Genomic DNA, 22,126 nt, shown 5'->3' on the forward strand with positions numbered 1-22,126 from the left:
CCAAAAAATGTTTATATTTTTTTGTTACATCATCTGATCATCCGGTGACGGCGCCGACTAGGTTCGGACCTGCCGGGGGTCCATCTTTAGAGCGAATGTATATTTTGAGGACTTCGCGGTCGCATGGCGTTTCGCACACAGTCCTCAAGATCTCGAAATAAACACTCGCCCTGAAGATGGACCCCCGGCGGGTCCGAAACTAGTCGGTGTTGTCACCGGACGATCACATGTGAGTTAAGCCATTCTTAATTAATTTATTATTATGTGTCACGAAAGTTTAAACGATTTAATTACATCGTAGTTTATAGTCTTTATATAGTACTAATTCTGTGTTAAACTAATCTTTAGAAATCTACATGTAATAATACTCGTAGAAATCTTTGTCATAAAACATATCTATTCGTCTAAAGTTACCACCAAAAAATTATTTTTGCTCTTGTAATTTATTGAAGTACAACACGTATAAATTGTAAGTAATGTTCTACAAGAGTGCACTGTTAAAGTTTGTATACATTTCGAATGAGTGTCATAATGAGTCGCATGCACGGACACCAGTATGGCCATTACAGCTGATAAAACAGACGATTAAACAATGAGCCAATGGCGTTCCACTGATTCAAGTGGCGTCAAATAGCGTAACTCAAGACGGCAAATCAACCCACTCTGTACTTGCACGCTTCAATCTCTCAGTTTTATGACAGTGAAATAATGATTACTCATATTTATAATGACATTGATCCTTAAATAAATAAATAAAATAACTTAATGGCTTTTTTTTGCTTTCCTGACTTGGGAAATGTAATCAATTAGACATTTTATATTGTTGAACAAAGAAATGTTATTCAGTTTTTTGATTCTTAGTCTTTATCCTACTTTTTTCCTTATCCGGAATCCTATTTTCTTTTTTTTTAATAACCTTGAGGTCTATATTTATTAGTGTATAAATAAGCAAATGTACGCTTGGTTAGAAAAATTATTAAAGTTATGCTTTTATTACGTTTATGCTTGTTAGTAAGCGAAGGCCTATGTCCAGTAGTGGGCAAACAATGGCTGATGATGATGAGCAAGCGTGTTTTATTCTTCTCATTAAATAGTAACTATCTGTGTATTTTACAATGTTATATGGAAGGCAAATAAATAAATATTATTATATAAAGTGATTTATGTAAATATTAATTTTAAAAACTTTATAATTTGAATGCCAGATTAGAACCAAATAATGATTAATCTAATTGTAATTTTGTGTCCAAAGCAGATGTAAAAATAAGCTTCAGAATTTGCAGTATGAAGTATTCGAAAAATATCTCACTGTACTAAAAATTGCCCTCGTTTATCGCTTTGTCATTATCCAAATTTTAGTTAAAAGAAAAAAAATCAACTAGAAATTGTTATTAAAGTAATATTATAAATTATGCAAAATAGGTAGCTGTACCTAATTTTTATAATCGTTATAATATGTCTTATTAAAACCGGAATATGTCAATTGTCAGTAAAATTAGGACCATTACGTTGGTTTCGAGATGACGAGGTAATTTTGTGAAATTATTCAGTGACCAGGGTTTTGTACCATTATCTTTTAACCTTGAAATCGGCAGCCGGCGATGATGTCATTGAGACGATTATATACATAAATACTGATAGTATAATATGAATGCAGAATAAATAAGCTCCCAATATTTTAGACTCTATAGATGTAGATATCTAGATCCTAGATATGATAGGCAAATTAACTTAATTGAAACAGTGCACAAATATGATTGCTTAAAAACACTAACATATACCACCCTTGTCTTGACTCCTACATTCCGTCTCAACTAAAAGATAAGATGAAAGAAACTCTAGAATCATAATTATGTTTATGCATATATAGCCTAATATTTACGAAATATTTCATTGTTTATGTTCGACAAAATTAATTCGTACTAGTAAGAAAGAAGCCATAAATAAGTGTAACATTTCAGACCATTTCTAATTGCAAGTATGCGGAAATTTTATAGCTTTCAAGCATAGCTAATATAAAAATATTATTTACAATCTCCATTATGATACAGACTTTTCCAAGGACGCGAATGATCCCGTATATGAATACTTGCTGAGTTTAAAGACAACTTACTTTTTTATGGAATAAGAAAGGCAAGGCACTCGTTGATAATTTCAAAATCTTTTCAATTTGAAAAATGTGTATATAAGGAAAAGATAAAATATATATGAAGTTTACGAAAAAACCATCATGCATTAGGTTAATAATGAGTCACTTTGTTCTTAGCCAGATACTTACCTTTTGGCATTTTGGAGGTAACACAAAAAATAATTTGCCCACAAAGCTCTTTTTAGTTTGCAGTTATCGACAGGTACAGTTAAAAGCCACGATGGACCCCATGCAGTTCACGTTCACACACATCACAATACAACACAAATATATCAAATACCAACAAAAACACAAATTCATATAACTTTATTTAATACACTTCTGTATATCATTCAAATAAATCGATTATAATTAGCTACAAACACATCGATAAAGCTTTAACTGTTTAGTATTAAGAAATGTTTTTTACACGTATAGCTCTTTGTTACACTGCTTAGATTAAAATAAATGTAATTTAGTTATAGATTTAATCTTAAACGAATGTTAAAACCAGATGCCGTTGGTTAACACCAGACTTAAAACTGGCCAATTATTGAAAAAAAAAACGTCATTTTATGAAAAATTTCACGCTTTATGTTGTATGTATCAATTCATTTTACAGGGTATATGGCTGTTTAAAAAATAAAAAGTATACATTTTTTGGAGATTGAATACTTTTTGACTATTGAATCTATAATCTGAAATCGGAAATAATGAATAAATTTTACTGCTGCCTATAATATTTAAATAACAGTCTTATAGTTAACTAACTAAATTCATCTAATACTTTTTGTTTTGTAAGGAATTCTTAGTGTAAATTTTGGGTAAAAAAATACCAGGAAGAGGGTTTACGACACGTCTGTCTGTCAGGTAAAAAGGACATCGGTTACAATATTATAGTAACTCCCAGCTAAAAATAACTTCGGGCCCTCTGCATTTTACCCAACCGGGGACAACAAAAATAGAAAATGAATTCTTAACTAACTAAATACTCAAGCAAACGTCTGGTTATAAAAATAGTTTTTCTTTTCGCGTGTACATTTGTGTTTCAATTATAAGCGTCATTTTCCAAATAGTAATCGAATACTTACAAATAAACCATTTGTATATGAACTCAGGACTCACTTAGTGTGCTCTAACCGCTACGCTACATAGTCAGATAGGTATTTAAGATAATAAAGTTTACCCCTCGTAGCTCAGTTAAGGTGCAATTTAACGAGAGCGGTAAGTGCAAATTGTATCTGAGAATAGAATTGAAGTCGTCCCCGACAATTACCGGCCAATTGAGACAAAAGGATAATGTTTGGCCGCCGTGTCAAGGCCAGCACGCTATATTTCAATTGAAAATAAAATATTTCACATTTTAGATTTATTCAACTTATTGCGTTAATGCCCTATAGATTTATCAAGTTATTTATCTCTAGTACGTGCTTGTTGTTGCCTAATACCTTATGTTTTTTTACGAAAACCTTATTAATATGTTTTTATATCTACATCGCGTATAAATTAATTAATATTATCATACCCAATAATCTTTGCTCTCATAATATCTATATATATTTTCCTTGTATACGCTTAGGCGAAAAAAAGAACCGTGCATTATGATGCTGTTATTCAAGCTGCTAAATCCGCAGGCAGGTATAAATATAAATTGAAATCTACATTATTAACAAAAAAAAAAACATTTCATTTTCGCACGCGCCTGCGCGCTTTGTGACTTTAATTTAAAAACAATTTAAAACAAACAATTCTTTAACCTTTGAATTAAAAGCAAATCAATTAAATTTGGAACAAGTATGACACATTTATGCTCCATTCTATAGAAATATTTATATCATTTTCCTTAAAACTTTAAACAAATTAAGCGTAAATATGAACAAACTAATTGGTGCAATTCTTTCCTTGTATAAAATCGTTTATATTTTTGTTTGTGAATTAAATTTTTCTTATATTTAATGATACGGCTTAAATCGAGTCGAGGAAGCTTGTAAAAAGTCGTGACGAATTACTTCCGAGTTGAGACTTTGAAAGGTCACTATTTTGTATAAAAGCTATGAATGTATTATGACAAAGATTTACTTTTATTAATTTATTAGTGTGTATATTTTTGGGTATGGTCTATAAAATTTAATGCGAATTTTGAGTAAAGTATTTTTTTCTGTCAACAAAACTGCAAACCTATAAAACTCAGAGTTAGAGATTTTACTACCGCTTTCTTTTTTTTTGGTTTTCTTTTGGTTCATTTTATTCTGGACAGTATTTTTGCTTCTTTTCTAAGCAAGAAAATAACGCGCCAAGACACATTTTTTTTCAAAATAAGTAATGAATATATTTTTGAAATTTTTTTTTATTTTTTGATGTATATGTAAATAACAAGTAATAGTTATTCTTATTGAATGATTTAACTACTACTACTATCCACTTTATCTAGGACAGGAAAAATAACAATTTATTATTTAACTGGAAACGTAACGTCCACGAAGCGTGACGAAAAGGATGATTATTTTAGTTATAAATACATTCATTAACATCGCCTTAAAATTATCCCGCACTCGTTTAAATTATAAACAATATTTACCTTGAGATGAGTGTACTAAAATAAGACCAATGTTTATAAAATACATATATGAGGATATTTAAAGTGGCATCAGAGTTATCACCGGACTTTAGGTAGTACTATGTTTATTTGATTATTTATTAAAATGTATCTAGTTTATTAAGAATACAATGAAAAAAGTAATATCATATCATATATTTCGTTATGCATATAATATAGTTTATAACTTTAGCAATAAACCTTAAAAGTACTTCTAATATCGCTTTTGAAAAAGTAAATGAAATTAATAGAGGTATTGGTGTTTCTACGTTACGGTTAGCTTATAAAATATAGCTTTTGCCCGCGACTTTTTCCGTGCTGAATTAAAATTTATTTTAAGTATTAAATATATCCTATTACTCAATGATTATGTAGCTTTTTAATAACAAAAGGATTTTTGAAATCAGTTCAGTAGTTTTAAAGTTTATTCGTTACACAGAAAAAAACTTTTCCTCTTGATATTATTAGTATAGATAAGAATTTTTATGTTGTATTGCGCCTTTAGTCATCTGATTTAAAAGGTAGGTAAAAATATTGGCTTTTGATAACAATTTGAAAGTGACTACCTACGAAGGACGCGGGAAAAAATTGAGTAAAGTTTAAATTTTCTTCATTAAGTTATTACTTATTTTATACCATTTTCAAACTTACAGGATATTATATATTCGTAATTAAATTTAGCTTATATAATATAATGCATACGCTTAGTTGCGTACGTAATGTAGTTTCTAAGGAACGTTTCTAGAAAGTTGCCTGAGGTCTGCGAAGACTGTATATTGATCAGAGTGCTTAGTACGGCTTGAGTAACATGAGCAAATAAACTAGCTTCAAACGTGTTTCAAGGAGAACGTTCATAATTACTTTATTAGAACACATTTAATTGGTTAGCTTATTTTGAAATGAACTTAACTGAACTTCGTAAAAACAGCTGATTTTGACAGACGACTGATTGACAATTGAAGACGAGACAAGGTATTAAGTCATTTTCCATAGACAATTCGGAAATGTTCTAAAATCGAAAGTCAATGGCAATGTACATGTGCGTTTGTTTACACCAAAGCCGCAAATAGTATCAAACGCAAGTAGTACTCACTCTCCCGACCGGCTAGTCCGCATGTATACTTCCTCAGTTTGTGGAACAGGTAGTTTGTGAAGCCCGCACAACACATCGTGTCGGTTTGTACGACAGTTTGCTCGAACGTCAACTGGAGTTATGGATGTACGTCATTTTTTTATATCGTAGGTGCGCAGGCGGCGACCGGGCGAAAGCCGTGCGCGTTCGGCCAACGCGCATAGCACAATGCGACCGGGCTTACTCGATAACCAGACACGTTACGGCGACCCCGAAAATATTGCACTGAGCTTATACAAAAGCGACACTCGACAGACGGCCAATCCGTCCCGCACTCCACCATGCACTGATAGTCTTTTCCTCGCTGCGAGCAATTAATGTCAATGACTGACGAAACTAAAGCAGATCAATTGTAGGCATGTGGATCAATAATAATAGAGCGCGTTGTTTGGAGTCGCAGTAGCCACAATAGTGTTTTGAATCGTTGGTATGATGTTGATACTTAACCGAATATATACACCGGGCTGTTTGTATATGTTTGTGTCACGCTTGAAATAGCCTATGTATTACTTGCTGGTTATAAATCAGTTTTATGTTTCTACATAACCTATTTTTAGATGAAATGTTATGCAACTTATGTACTATTTTCAGCCCATTGATCGGTGTAGAAGAAAATCTTTGAATTATACATTTCGAAGATATACAATAAGGTAGGATAGTCTCCTATTGCTGTTATATGTTCGTAACAATTCAGTAAGTAATATCTTTGAGAAACTCGATGGAGTTCTCACGCTTCACTAGCTCGTTTTACAGATGTTTATAAAATATATGGGAATACAGATTAGAAGGCGACATCCGGTTAACAAACTTTGATGATGATTTTTATAATAAGAGGTTTTCAATAGGAAATCACAGGTTATATATTTCCATGCATTGTCAAAGGCATATTATGGTTAACACGATGGGCAGGAAGTTTATTTTTAGAATAAAATAAAAAAATACACCACGGCGTGTTATTAAAAATGCTTTGAAAAGACTATGTCCGAACTAGTTTCATCATTATACGTAGCATCTCTTTTGCATTCCATTCCAAGAAAAGGTGACTACATATGTTTCGAAAAGCTGCTTCCAACTATTTTACAACAACTGCAAGCAATCTTTTCCTTTGGAAGCAGGGATTTCCCTATGCACGGAAAGAGGTACACATCTTGCGAGATTTATAATTCGAGAACTCTTCGAGAATAATGTAGATACATGTCTAGATCGTAGATACATAGATACAGAATTAGAATATAAATGAAATTACAATACTATTCGTTGGTTTCGGAGACCAATATACCTGTATAAAATATATCATTATCTCTGTTTTGTCATATGTAATGAGAGGGATGTCGTTATGTTTTAGACAGAGATTTTGATCTCTGAAACCTACGATATATAAAATATTTCATACATAATAAAATAAAGGATAAAAGAGGGTTTTTAAATTGTACACAAATGTTGGTAATCAATCTTACTAATATTATAAATGCGAATGTTTAGATAGATGGATGGATGGATGTTTGTTTAAAGGTATCTCCAAAACGGCTTAACGTGTTTCGGTGAAATTTAGCATATATGTAGAGCATAGTCTGGAAGAACACATAAGCTACTAATAAGTTTTTTTTAAATCCGCACGGACGGAGTTGCGGGCGACAGCTAGTTTTTTATATTTATAAACCAGGTCGTCGGTAAAAGTAGGTAACCGGACTCCACAGAGTAGATGTTTACGTTTACCAATCACAAAAGAATAAAACATTTCATTTTACTATAATATCAAAAATAAAACAATAATATATAATAGAAAATAATTCTCACAATACAAAAATATATGAGTAATATTAACTGTTATTTGTCAATGATTAATACGTTAATAATTGAACACAAAACTAAATATTTTTCTAATTAATGTTTGGTTAAGTTGTATGGCCACACGTTTGAGTCGAGTCGAGCATGTGGCCACAAACGAGAGACGTCGAGTTAAATAAATTAAGTAAAATAAGTTCAAGATTTAAATCTTCAGACACTATTTCACAATCAAAGTTAAGATTTGCACTTAATATATTATATGTTACAGCAGATAACAAATAAACAGGAAAATAGTTATGCTATCTAAAGGTATAAAATGAGTGGGGAATGTCCAAGATGAACGAATGTGATGTTTTATAATATGAGTAAACTTAATAAGTAGCCTATGTGTTCTTCCAGACTATGTTCTATATCGGTGCCAAATTTCATCAAGATCCGTTGAGCCGTTCCAGAGATACCTTCAAACAAACATCCATCCATCTAAACATTCGCATTTATAATATTAGTAAGATTAAATGGATGAAAAAGCGATAATGGTAATAAAAAAATAGAAATTTAGAATTCTCAAAATCAGCATCCAACGATAGCTAAACAGAAATTTGAATTATATTTATTGCATAAAAAAGAATAATAACTGAAATTTATTTAATTGGTTAAGTAAAACTAGTTTAGTATCTTTTTCCATATTTTCTTTCTTCAATAAAATTTACACATTTAATTTTTGTACTGCTAAAAATCTTTCAATTATTTCATAGTTTATCTTGTTGCAAAATGTATATGAATTTCTACTTCATATTAAATTAAACTAAGAAACTTTACAACACAAATGACTACTGTTTTGAATATGATTGATTGCTTTTAGATTGTGTACGATGTTAATGCAAACTTTGTTTTTACAAGTCATGTGAAGTAAAGTTTGATGTTACCATTAGCATATCGTGTAAGATTTAAAACTTGTGAAGTTTATTTAGAGATGAGATGTATACGATATCCAAAAGTAAATAAATGGAAACATTTTCGTTAATGTTTCTAAAGAAAAAAAATGGTTATTGTGAGAAAACTATAAAAGATAGATATATGCTATTAAGGACATTTATTTAGCACATTTAAAGAGCTACAATTCGTCCATACATAATTTTATGTAGGTCTTATAGTTTAGCCTACGAAAGCGCTGTAAGCAAAAATGTCCCTAATTTTCGCAACAAATTTTGAAGCTATATTCAAAATCTACTAGTCTTCTAGTTACTTAAAAAAATGGTACCCATCTGGAAGCACTTCCTTTCGATTAAAATAATTTTTATCAAAATCGGACCACCAGGGGCGGAGTTTCGCAGTAACACACATAAAAAAAATTAAAAAAAATACAGTCGAATTGATAACCTCCTTCTTTTTGAAGTCGGCTAATAAGTAATCCTATTCTAAAAGTAGTTAATATAAAAGATTTCAAAAATATTTAACAACAATGTTTCTCATATTGTTGACGTTATAACATTACTTAAATTAAACTGTTGAAAAGATTAAAGAAAATACTTTTCGGTATTTATTCTAAATTTTTAAATGTTTATTCTTTTTATTGTGAGGCTCAGTCCAGACGGTTTTGAGGTCGAGAACCGACACAAATTTAATCAAAGATGAAAGGCCGACACAAGAGTAGATACATTCGCATGGTAATAGCTTTAGCTACACAGAGCTCAGAATATGGTATCCATTGGAATAAATTGTTACAAATGGTCTCGAATACTAGCTCGATAGCATTATTCTTGATGGGTACTTTATTGTAAGAAAATTTTATTTCTTCTCACTTGCAAAAATTTTAATAACTACCAATACCCTTATAAATAATCGACTATAGATAAAGTGGTCGTGTTTCGAATCCATATCACAAGTTTTAAGTTTAAGCGTCAAATTTTGTAATAAAATGTACTGATTTTGTATCAAAAGTTGGATTTAGACAGAATAATGTCCTAAACGAAGTGAATTCCCCTTTATCAGTTTATCTTTTCCAGAACTTTCTTTGTTGTTTCTTCCGTGTTAGTAATTTAATCATACCTTATCTTAAATCTATCAGTAGCTCATGCCTGAGATACTTCGTTCATCTCTTAATCTAATGATTTAAATTTATGATCACGTTATGACATCACAACTGAACTTTTCCTATGCTAGGAAGATATCGACAAGTATATATTGTTAAGACATTCATTACTGGATTAATTCCGGAATTAATTATAAATAAACGTACAAAAAGAAGTACATGTTACGAATGAAGTATTAATTGTTTCCTAGGCCCCATTGAGAAACATTTAAAGCTTCATCCAAATAAATCCATCAGTTCAATGATATAAAAAGTAAAAGAGTTTCATCAATTCGTTATGAAACAAGCAAATAAAATAAACTTAACATTTCAACATTCGTACATCCGACACTCTGTACACAAAATTATGTGCGGAACAAATCTAACCATTTAGCCGCTACACTAAACACGATCGTATTTCAAATTGTTGAGTGTGAAAATAATTCAATTGCGGTGAACAAATTTCGGACGCGCGTTTATGCGGCATAATGTTTATACGCAGAGTTGTAATTTATCACTTTCAAATTTCTAGTTCTACGTTATTGGGTTTGTTATGACGTTAATTAAAATTACAAGCCGATACTTCGCTTTCTTCTTTCCTCTTAAACAGGGCATTGTTTTGTCGGCAACGTGACCTAGATTCTGTGTATCTGATTTCAAAATTCTAGGTCTAGTATTTATTGTTAGTTAGGTAATATTATTTTGTATTTTTATTGATGTTATTTTTCAAATCATGAAAGTATTAAAAAGTAATTGTAAAAACTATATATGTATTTGCTGATTAAGATAGTTTCAATTCAACTCATTACAGAAGTGAGGTTTCTAAATGTTTTATTATTTTTTAATTTTTTTAACAGTAAGTGTTTTTTTTACAGAGTATGGAGAACATTTGAGTGGCGAACAATGAATGCATTTAAAAAGAATAACTATGTTATGTTTTGTTCTGTTCCGTGTCTCAGTGGCTCTTCAATTAGTGCAGTGGCGAACCAGCAATATTTTCTCCAGTTTGTTAGGGCTGTAGCACAGAAGCCTAAAAGCAAACCAAACGAGGCGTAACGTCTAGAAACACGAAACCAGAATTCAGAGTTCGCTCTATAGATTCTGTTTCACGTAGTGAGTATGTCTGCTTAACGGTTCTTTGAAAATAAATCCGTAAAAAATCATATTTTCGGTTTTGGTTCGCTTTTGCGGTTGTGTACTTCAGACCTTTAGCGACATAGCTCGCTGGCAATTGAGATGTCATATTAGTACATAAATATGACGAAGTTACGTCATTCGTCTAGATGGCGTCACTAATGGCGCCTATATCTGATTATTATTATTAAAGAATGTAATTTCTAGCACATTCTTATGCATCGTTCATTCATCATCATCATCAGCTCACTATATACCCACTTAGGGGCTCGAAGCCTACCCTACGTTAGGGGTGACTACGTAGTCGTACATAGTCGACCACGCTGGCCCATTGTGCGTTTGTTGACTGAACACATATCTTTGTATTTCTTCCCCGATATGTGCAGGCTGCACAAATCGGCGCGAGAATTATAAAAGTGATATGATGGTACAGTAACCAAATGCAAGAAGAAAAAACACGACAGTAAATTTTAAAACAAAATATATGTAGAAGTTTATGTAAAATGGTATCAGAAAAAAAAAAATCTTGTTTCTCCATCCATGTCAGATTTCATTTGATATTCACTGGCTGCGAGAGAATTAATTTTTTTCGTTGATAATTATGGTTCTTAATTTATTTCTTTGTTATACATTTCAAAGAAACAAATGGCACAATAAAGCCTTGGCTAGTCTATATTTCAATTGAACTCGATAAAGTTGTTTATAATTTTCCAAGTACATAATTATACATAATGATTTTATTGTCTAAATTGGAGTCGAAATCTCTTTTCATTTTTTTTCTCTTCGCAACGTGAAACGACGTTATTTATGAGTCATAAATGGTCAATGGTCAATGGTCAATAACAAAGTAAAAGGATAAACGATCAAACAGGAATTTAAAGTTTGATATTGAACGTTCAGAATTCATATTATTATTTGAAAAGTTCAAGATCTATGGTTTCTTTTCCATACTTATTATATTATACTAATAAAAAAATATTAAACTAAAAATTAATTTACAAGAAAAATTACGTTATATAGATTCAGGCTTCTATAAAATTGTCATCACGGAACACATGCTAGAATAATAGGTGTTTTCGGCAAATACACAAATATAACCATGAAGTTCCACATATTGTTGTCTATGTTTTTTCAAAGACAATGTGATTGGGGTGGCAATATGATTTTATACAAGTACTTCGGTAGTCGAAACTCACAAGAAGAAAATGTAGCAGATAACTACGTGATAATTATGGAAGGTGTGGTATCCAATAAGCAATCTCGTGGTTTGTTAACGTTGATACGGACCGTGTAAATGTATTTTTTACTTCTATTGTTCAATTATACTCGATGATTATTCAGTCAAGGTCTAATAGGTGTTTTGTTTATTTTAATTGTGTTCCAAGAAGCACCCATTATTATAACAGTCAATTGTTATTCCTATCAAAATAATTATATATTTTAAAATATATAGGTGACCTCAGCATTTGGGAGCTTTACCTTACCATAAATCCTTGGCAATGTTTAAATTATGTTTTAGATGTACAAGGATTATCATCAGACCAGAGATCTACTTTTAATTTAAAGGATATTCACAAATATTGTGATTTTTTTTCAAACCAAGAGTCACAGTTTATAATTTTTTATTTAAATAGAACTAGTAAATGGCTTTAAAATATGGAAACTAAAAACTTTACTTTACTGAAGAAAACCTTAAATTGACAGAATCAGGTCGTACCTTTGAGTTTTAATCTTGGTTTCAGATTAGATTTCTTCGTGAATAGAAGCTACCAACAATTTCTTTTTAAAGTTAAAATATGATTCTTTTATAAAAATTTCCTGTCCGAGCTAGAAAGAAACACGATCACTTGGATAAAAAATAATTCTGTTAAACATCACTGTCGTTATTTTATTGGTATATATTATCATAAAAATTATTAAAATTAAAACAAATAAAATTGAATATCTGGGATAAATTACGAAATGTGGGTGCATTTTAGTCCAACTTAAATGATGAGAGAATAGCATTTTATCTGGTATTTTTCTGGTTATAGAATAACCTATTAGTGCTACCCGTGCGAAGTCTGGGCGGGTCATAAACTGTAAAATTTGAATGTCAATGTTTGCTCTTTAAATATTAACAAGTGAGAATAAATTGAAAGCACACTGTACTCAATTTTTTATGCACTCATAACCTAGGTTAAATCTAGTTTGTTTTTTATTTGACAGATATTTTGGTTATGGATCATCGAATTTTTATATAAAAGCGTTTTGATCTCAGAAGACCAAAGAACCGTTGTTTAAAGTTACATAGTAGTGTTTATAATACGATAGAGTGAGAAAGGTCTGGTACGTTTGAACTCGGAGTTGTTTACGCACAAGGTTACCATTATTGATTACAAATCCGGACATTGTCCACGGTTGCCATTAATTCAACAAAAATCAGTAGATATAAATTAAAATCAAAATACAGAAATAAAAAAAAATACGTAAAACGTCAATAAGTGAACGAAATAAGTAGGACTTAGCTCTAGCCGTTACGGCAAAAAAAAGAACGGAGAAGAATACCAAAGGGATATTTATGTTAAAAATTCCTAAATTATTTCTAATAAGATCATTGAAATTCAATCAATAAAGTCCGTGTTTGTACTAATTTTTGGTCACACTACACTGGTCGTGTTTAGTTCAAGATCACGTTACCAAAGATAAGTATGTCGTGCAATAAAACGTGACACTACACCAAACTACCGTAGATATCATTGGAGATCAAAGCGAAGGTCTTCTGACAATCCTTTAATAACCAAATGCCTTACTTAACTATTAAATATGTTCAAACTATATTTCTAACGGTGCGATAACAATTATAAATAAGACGAAATATATATTTCTTAAGGTTAAATTTTTTTTTAAAGTTCTGCTTTCACCTTAATTTATAACAGATCCCGGAAAATAGCGAAATCTCACTATCATTAAAAATACTGCACTCTAAAGTGAAATTTAATGATTGGACCTCTATTACTTTCTTGTAAATTGCTTTTTACCACTTCAGCGTCGCTAACCTTTAATTATCTACTACTACAGTCTACTTAACCATTAAAGTTATTACTCAGCGGTTCAATTGGAGTCTTTTCGTCGCCGATTTTATATTTAGCTTGATTTTTCTGCTAACGACTATTTAAAATTGAGTTTTTTAGGTTTGCTAAAAATTGCAGCCAACTTTTTAAACGTTTAAAAATGTCAATGAAATTCATTCGAAAATTAATTTTATGTTAACTAAATTTTTATGAACCTATAATATGACACAAATAGATGTATATTTTTGCTTATGCGTTCAAAGTTTTTAACACTGGGTTTTTTATTTTTACACGTATTCAACTATTCCTTTGATATCGCGGACGGTAACGTTGTGATTATCATAATGTCTATTATGAAATCGATACAACTTTCTAACATCATTTACATTATTTCACTTTCTCATTGCAAGTAATGATGGATTCAGTTGGTTAATATACCCGTAAGAATAAATTTTAGCGCAATCTTAATTACTTAAAACTAACTTAAGTAAGGATTGCACGATTTCACTTTTGTTGTACCCACGTCTTACAGATTCAAAGGGCATGGTCGCGACGCACAACCAAGGTTATAATGCTTCCTCTTTACTGAATCAGAAGGAGATCGCGATAGGTTTTTGATAAAAATGCACAAAAGCACTGAGGGTTAGCGAATAAATTCACAGTTAACACTTTAACTGCTATCGACTAAAACTGAGTTCACTTTCATGTGAAAAAAACGTAGTGGCATTGGAAGTGTTAAACCGTGAAAACTATCGTAACAAATTGAAATTATAATTAACATTCACGGTACTAATTTGGACAACAATATGGGACAAAAAGATACAGCGAAAGAAAAACTACTTGTATCATACAATCTCATAATTAAGTGTTAAATAATTTAATAGCCACAATGGAATGGCCCAATTTCACTTAAGATCTTGATAACTAGTAGCAACCAATAAAATACTGTGTATTGTACTTCATCTAGCTTTGCCTATTAAATTGCTCTATTACTGTAACTAAAAAAGTAAATGATTTGAAGTAATAAGGTATTTAACATTACATCTCTAACTTGTTATTTCCTTTTCAAAAAATTAAGTTCTCTGGCTCTGGCTATACTAATGCTTGCTAATAGGTACGCTTATTAACATTTTTAGAAATGATGCTTTATAGTCTGTTAGTATTTCTGTGTATATTAGTAGTTCTGTTATCATTGATGCTTGTGAATCATTATGGAGGAAAATTTGAGGTGTATTTGTTAAAAATTGTAGATATAATCATAATATACAATATAGCCGGGAAACAATTCTTAAGCTTATGTTGAAAAGCTATATTCGAAAAAATATATTAATAAGGAAGGATCTTTTGACGTGTTCGCAATTTAAACCATAAGTGAACCGCGTACCGCCGCGTTGTGGAATGGTCTGTCCTCGGCGGTATTTCCAAACCGTTACGACTTAGGGTCCTTCAAGAAGCAAGCGTATCACCTTCTCAATGGCCGGCAACGCATCTGCGATCCCTCTGGTATTACAGATGTCCATGGGCGTCGATGAACACCTTGGTGTTCCCGCTGCTCGTTTGTCCCCTTCTCTTATAAAAAAAAAGTGAAGAGGCTATAAGCCGTAGTATTTTGTGCCTATTTGATTTTTGCCATTTTGGCACTGACGGTAGTATATTATGTAACTGTATACTATATAATTAACAGGCGCTTTTAATTCGGAGCGGAGCCAAAATTTTAATTTCCAAACAGCGACCTGTGAATATCTATAGAGGTCATTGGTTTAAACATATTTGCAACCGTTGATGTAATTCTAGCTCTAGTTTCCATTCTGAGTCACCGTAAGGTGGAGGTGGCAAGGATCGATCGAATCTCGTTACAAAAGTTATGGCCACTTACGCGAGTTTCTTGAGACATTTTGCGCTAAGGTGAAATATTTTGTCCCACAAATAAGCGACGTTAACTTACTTCAGTAAGATGTAAGATTAATTATCAAGTATCAAGAAGGTTTAACTACTTATGAACTCTTTAACAAAAATCATTAATGTTTGTTTCAAATAAAACCTGTTCAAAAAAATAGAACATTTTTCTTAAGAAATTGTTGCCCAATATTTTGTGGTAATCTAGGGTGAGTGATCAAGTATTTTAAAGTATTAAATCCTTGTATTGACGTCTTTTTTGAGTTATATAATGAAAAATCTATCACAGTAATATAGATTTCGAAGGTACTGCAGAGAGATACAGGTACCTGGGGAAATAGTCTTGCAAATTGAATGTCAGATTTGTAACTTGTCGCTTGCTCATATGCCCCAGAGATTTGGTATGTTTTATAAATTCTTTATATGAAATGGGTTCTTTCAAATTAACCTTCGATGAACAACTGTTGTCTTAGAAAAAAATCACTTAATTACTTGTGTAAGCTTAATTCGGTTATATGAAACATGTTAAAAAAGTATCATAATTAGACATAATTGCAATTCTACACCGGTTTTCTTAGAGAGTGATAAAAAACGTTAACTGCTACACATAATCGTTAAATTAATCAGTTGCTTAATGTAGATTTCTTTTATTTAATTTATACTAAGGGACACCCTTAATATATTCTAAAAATATAAAGAGAGACATTTCAGAAAAAAAGAAATACGTCATCTTTAGGTTAATTGGTACAAAATGGGCGCAATGCCGAGCTCGATGGCGTGCTCAGCGCCCCCAACGGCGGAGGACAAACTGTTATTTGGGTCACGTGATTCATTAGCAGTTATATAAAAATATCTTATAATATTTCACTCATTAAAAATATATTTTTGAACTAAAGATAAAAATGTGAAATCAGCTCTCAATTCTACTATTTCAATTCAACGTTGACTAACGATGGACTTTTATTTAGCAGTGAATTGATAACGGGTAATGATGATGGTTGTAAAACCACCTAACCATTGAAACACGTTTATGTTATTTATTATTATTTTTAAATTCAATTTTATATACGACATAGTAGAAAAATCTCGGTCTAATTTAGAAATAGTTTATTTATAATTTTGTAGAACTTTGAACTTGTAGTATTACTATTGAAGATAACTCTTTGTCTAGTTGCTATATTATGTACGGGAACTGAATAAACAAAAGCTGGTAGGGTCATGATTTTTTAGACTATATTTTTTATTCCTGTTGGTTATGTCTAAGCGTACATCTAGTTATCCACTTACATTCAGGGTATTACTTTTAGACCTAAATCGAGGACCCAGCTTTTCTTATCTAGGATGACTAATAATTTATCTGTCGGCTTATGTGCTTAGACAAATTAAGGGTAATATTCCGAAGACATTTCCCATGTTAATGCTAGAAATAAATAAAATTTTCAAGCTTTATATATGACAACATTACAAAAATTTACAACGAAATTTTTAAATGACTGGCTTAGCGCAACAGGCATAAATCCAAAGCTCTAATTTCCACAAAATCATTAACAAGTAGATCTTGTGTTAACTATATTGCATTTTGGTTGAATTTTTACCCTAATTGTAATAAAAAATAATTTTGGCCGTAAACGTTAACGCTTAGTGGTGAGTTTTGTATGTAATATCATAAAAATCAACGACCAACTGCGCGTGTACATATACGAGTACTTCCATATACCGAACATTAAAAGCTGTTATATATATTTTGTATAATGTAATAATTGAAATTGTTTATATACGTTAGGTGGTGCAGTTGTTAAGCGTTTAACCGGACCAGATCGAAAGTTACACGTCTAGGTTCGATTCTTGCCATGTACCAATGTGTTTTGGTTCGAAATTTTATATGTACATTACAGACGTTATTACGGTGAAAGAAACCATCGGGATGCAACCTGCACAAATCTGCGGAGAAATTAAATTATATGTGTGAAGTCAACCAACCCGCAATGGGCGAGAAATAAAACTCCGTATGATCTGTGGTCAGTTGTGCAATTAAACTGTAGATGGCGTTACGTACATGGTAAGGAAATATTACAAGAAAGCTCATATCAATAACAATTCTTAAGGAGTTTTGTCTATTTTTAACGTAAAATTAATTTCTGTTTATAAATTTTGGAAAATATACAAAAATTTATGTTCTTTTAATCAAAGCGTTTAAAACATTTCTTCTTTGCATAGCGTTTAATCACAATATTAAATTAAAAGGAAAGCGCTGAGGAGTGGGGTCATGGCATGCTTCCAACTGTTAGGACAAACTTTTCAAATAAACACTAAAAGATCTTAATGACTCCATATAAATGATTCCTGTTTCTATTATTTTTTGAGTAAAATATAAGAGTATTTAATTTTTTTTAATAAAATATTGGCGGTCACATGGACAAAGCCACGGGAACGACTAGTATAAAATAAATAAAATGTTAAAGACGGTTTTGGAATATAAAATTAATTAGAAACTATGCTTAGTTAAGAAAGTGCTCGAGTTAATAACACAGACAGACAGAATTACTGCACTCAAGTTGCAAATCAAATCGTTATATTTAGCATCATTCAACGATTTTCATCATTTCAATGTCACATCATTAGTGAAACTAGCACAGGAAAAAATTTCAAGCACACCTTTTTACGTTTCATATTTTATTCAACACATTTCAGGGAACATTTTTTATTGTTTATCTTTTTAAACAAAGTTCGTTCAAATATTTATTATGTACGCTTTTCTTTACAGTCATGTCAATTAAGTCAAGACAATTTACGTGTATGATAATATATCATCATCATCATCAGCTCACTATACGTCCCCATAGAGGGGCTCGGAGCCTACCCTAATTTAGGGGTGGTGACTAGGCCATGGTCAACCATGCTGGCCCAGTGCGGGTTGGTTGACTTCACATATCTTTGAATTTCTTCTTCTAAGATATCTTTCATATCTATATGTGCAGGTTGCATTACGATGTTTTCATTCATCGTAAGAATGTCAGATAAATGTATATATGTAAATCGAATCTCGAAAAACACATTGGTACATAGCGGGATACGAACCCAGGACCTGCAGAATGCACGTCAAGTGCCCCTGAGCCACCTACGATAATATATAATTATAGTAAAATTGTATCAAAGGAAATTAGTAAAAACGTTATAAGTTTAAAATCATTATAAACAATACATAATAACAAAATTCACAGCTTTAGGTAGCTAATCATCATCGAATATTAATTTCCTTAGCCTATTTTATACGGGATACCCCGGAATAAAATCTAAATATTTAATTTCATCATGATATTTGTTTTTTTTTTGTTAATTATAATGAAATCATATGATTGCTATCAGTTCTCTGAGATATAAATTTATCAGTAATACCTGTGATGCTACGAGGCAGTTCCATCACTTCAGAAAATCTAAAAGAATTTTTAAGTACGGAAGTACGGGTATTCTTTGAGTTAGGTTAAAAATGACCTTGACATAAAGACCGACTAATCTTAGTGATATTATAAAAGCGAATGTTTAGATGGATGGATGGATGGATGTTTGTTTGGTATCTATGGAACGGCACAACGGATGTTGATAAAAATTGGCACATATTTAGAACATAGTCTGGAAGAACACACAGGCTACTTATTATGCTTTTTTTAATTCCGCGTGGACGGAGTCGCGGGCGACAGCTAGTTGTTTTAATTAAAAGATATGCATAATAAGAAGTTACTTAGCTAAAATTACATATATAATGCTATTATCACTAATTTTATTCTTCAACATGTCAATGTTAGATGTTTGTAAGTCTAAATGATACTAACGAATTATCCATTTACTACGAAACTACGTACTAACTATGAATCAAGTATTAAAATGATAAAGCGAATATTATTCTTCAGATTTATATTTACGCTGTTTTAACAGATTTATACCAATAAATATATTTCTTTATGATCGAGTATTTTAAATATATTCAAATATCTAACACGAAACATTTATAACGTCGGAAAACCTGACAATATGACACCGACAGTATCAAGATCAAGGTGCGATTGACAATGCCTCGTATTCGTCGAGTTGAGTGTAACAGAGCGTACTGATACGTAAACAATGGTCGCCGCATGTTAAACTGGCGTCAACACTGTCACACGGAACGAAAGCTATCAGTCAGAATTTTCCACGACTGTCACACGATTTGCAACATAATAACTCAACGCTCCGAAAGTCTACCGAAAAACTGCGGCCGCGCTTCATTAGGCATTGACTATAGAGAAACGGACTAGACCAAAAGCCGCGGTTACACCAAATAAATTTTGCCACCTTACTGAGGGGTGAAGTAAAAATAACAAACATGCATGTACATATCATGGTGATACTGACGTAAAATTGAAACGTCTTTATGAACGCATAATTTTTCAGTACACACTCACATACACAAGTAAGCCAGTTTAGAACTTACTGTTCGTTTTTTTTTTCAACAGAGGGGATTGCGTGCGGTTGATAGGTCCTGTCTCTTAAAAGTCAAAGTCGTATGCGGGACAAATGAGTCGCGTCGAGTGTGTGTGGCAGCTAATGAGAAGTGTTGATATGTTTTCTATGTGTGAATTACGTAACCAAAAATAAAGCACAAACTGCGTCTGTTCCAGTGGTCTAAAAACATTTTAATGAAAAAAAATTGTGCTCCAAAATGAGCTGATTGTACATTGAAATATTTTTCATTCAAAATGAAAATGTTTTTCGTACAATTTAGACTGTTAAATGAAAAACACTAGCTGCAGTATATCAAAACATGTATATCCATATTCTAGATTGGTTTATGAAAACTAAATTTAACTAAAATTCGCCTCGTTTGGAAATGGAGCGATCTACCATGACGTACAATCTCATTGAAAAGCTGTCCGTGAGTTTATGCAAATTATGATTTATCAGTTTTTTTTTAAAGTAGACGTTTTTATGACATACTGAGAGAAAATTATTTTAGCGCATTATCTGAGCTACACCTATGTGTATGAGTCTATATTTCTTATAATAAAAAAAAAAACTATTTTTAATTCAACAACTTCTTTTGTTTACAAAGTTTTCAATACATTACACTGACAATTTAAAATAGTTTTTTTTGGTTGTTTTATAAACATTTCCATCAATTGCCATTCTATCAACACTCCGGATGTTGACCGCGATAAATATACTGGAAATAAATTTGCGTTTCATATGTTTAGGAATAGTTTGACCTTGATTGATTGCGTTATCAAAATGAAATTAATTAGAAAACTCAATGAAGTCACGACAGAAGAAATTAATTAAAACATTATTATTGTAAAGGCATTAATGAAGTATGTATAACCTGTACTGGAAAATAGAAAACCCTATCATGTTGTGGAAATATAAGAGAATCAAGGAAATGCGGCGTCCTCAGGACAGATTTTCTTTTTTCCTTTCCAGGCTATAATTTCCCAATCATTTCAGTAACATATAAACCAGTTAGAGCTGCTATAATGAATCTTCCGTACGAATAACCTTGTCTGAATCCGATGTAACTAGTTAAAACTAACAAGTTACCTGGAAGGTCGCTAGTTAACTGTCACGAAGGGATACGCACATTGTACAATACGTACAACAACCATACAATCGTAACAACCTATTGGGTGTAATTCAACTGTTCAATTTGGCATCTTTGAAGTTGGACACTTCTTGGAAAATCGACGTGTGGATTAGGTGTGTTTTTTTAAGACTTCAGCTCGCTATAGCGGCTATTTACCCAACGGTATAGGCTAACTAATACCTAGACCCTTATAGTGCATACAAATACAATTTAATTGTATACCAATTAAGCTTGTTACCGTAATTCCCATAATATAGAAAAAAGGTTACATACATTTTAAGAATGCGGAAATTTTATCAAGTTTGTATTTCGTATTATCGTTTTGGAAATCCTAAAGTTACTAAATTATTAAGTTAATTTATCAACTTAAAACAGAAGACAGAAGGTAAAACAAGACTGAAGCACAGCTGACTTTAACTAGTAAATTACCATAGTTTTAACTAAACTAATCGAGTATCTTTCATAAGTTTAATGTTTGAAATATTTTATTCAGTGATAAAGATATTATACTGTTTATAAAGATGAAAGATGAATGTAGTTGTTAGAACTAAATATTTAATGAAGCATAAATATATTTATAAAAATGTTTGTGTTTATAAAACTGTATAACTCCAATGACCTTGTTTTAACAAGCATGTTTTGAAGAGAGAGGAGAAATTTTTCTAAGTATTACATCTAAAATAAAAATAACGAAATGAAATATACAAATTCAAATAT

The 22,126-nt window shown here is 31.4% G+C and overlaps 1 protein-coding gene across 8 annotated transcripts in view; it reads right to left on the reverse strand.

The window, feature by feature from the left end:
* The window catches only part of LOC106711182 (potassium/sodium hyperpolarization-activated cyclic nucleotide-gated channel 2), a 138,330-nt gene that overhangs the window by 28,120 nt on the left and 88,084 nt on the right, over positions 1 to 22,126 (reverse strand). For 2 of the 8 annotated variants that reach the window (XM_045681695.1, XM_014503429.2), the window contains exon 1: positions 5,818 to 6,548. The exons of 3 other annotated variants lie outside the window; for them this stretch is intronic. In XM_045681695.1, coding sequence (XP_045537651.1) covers positions 5,818 to 5,893 — 76 coding nt within the window. In that variant the 5' untranslated portion in view covers positions 5,894 to 6,548. Of the gene's footprint in view, positions 1 to 2,278; positions 2,498 to 5,817; positions 6,549 to 22,126 lie in introns of those variants that run through there. 3 more of the 8 variants (XM_045681697.1, XM_045681696.1, XM_014503430.2) reach the window with 2 other exon arrangements.

The sequence above is a fragment of the Papilio machaon genome, chromosome 16 (genome assembly GCF_912999745.1).
Source record: "Papilio machaon chromosome 16, ilPapMach1.1, whole genome shotgun sequence".
NCBI lineage: Eukaryota > Metazoa > Arthropoda > Insecta > Lepidoptera > Papilionidae > Papilio > Papilio machaon.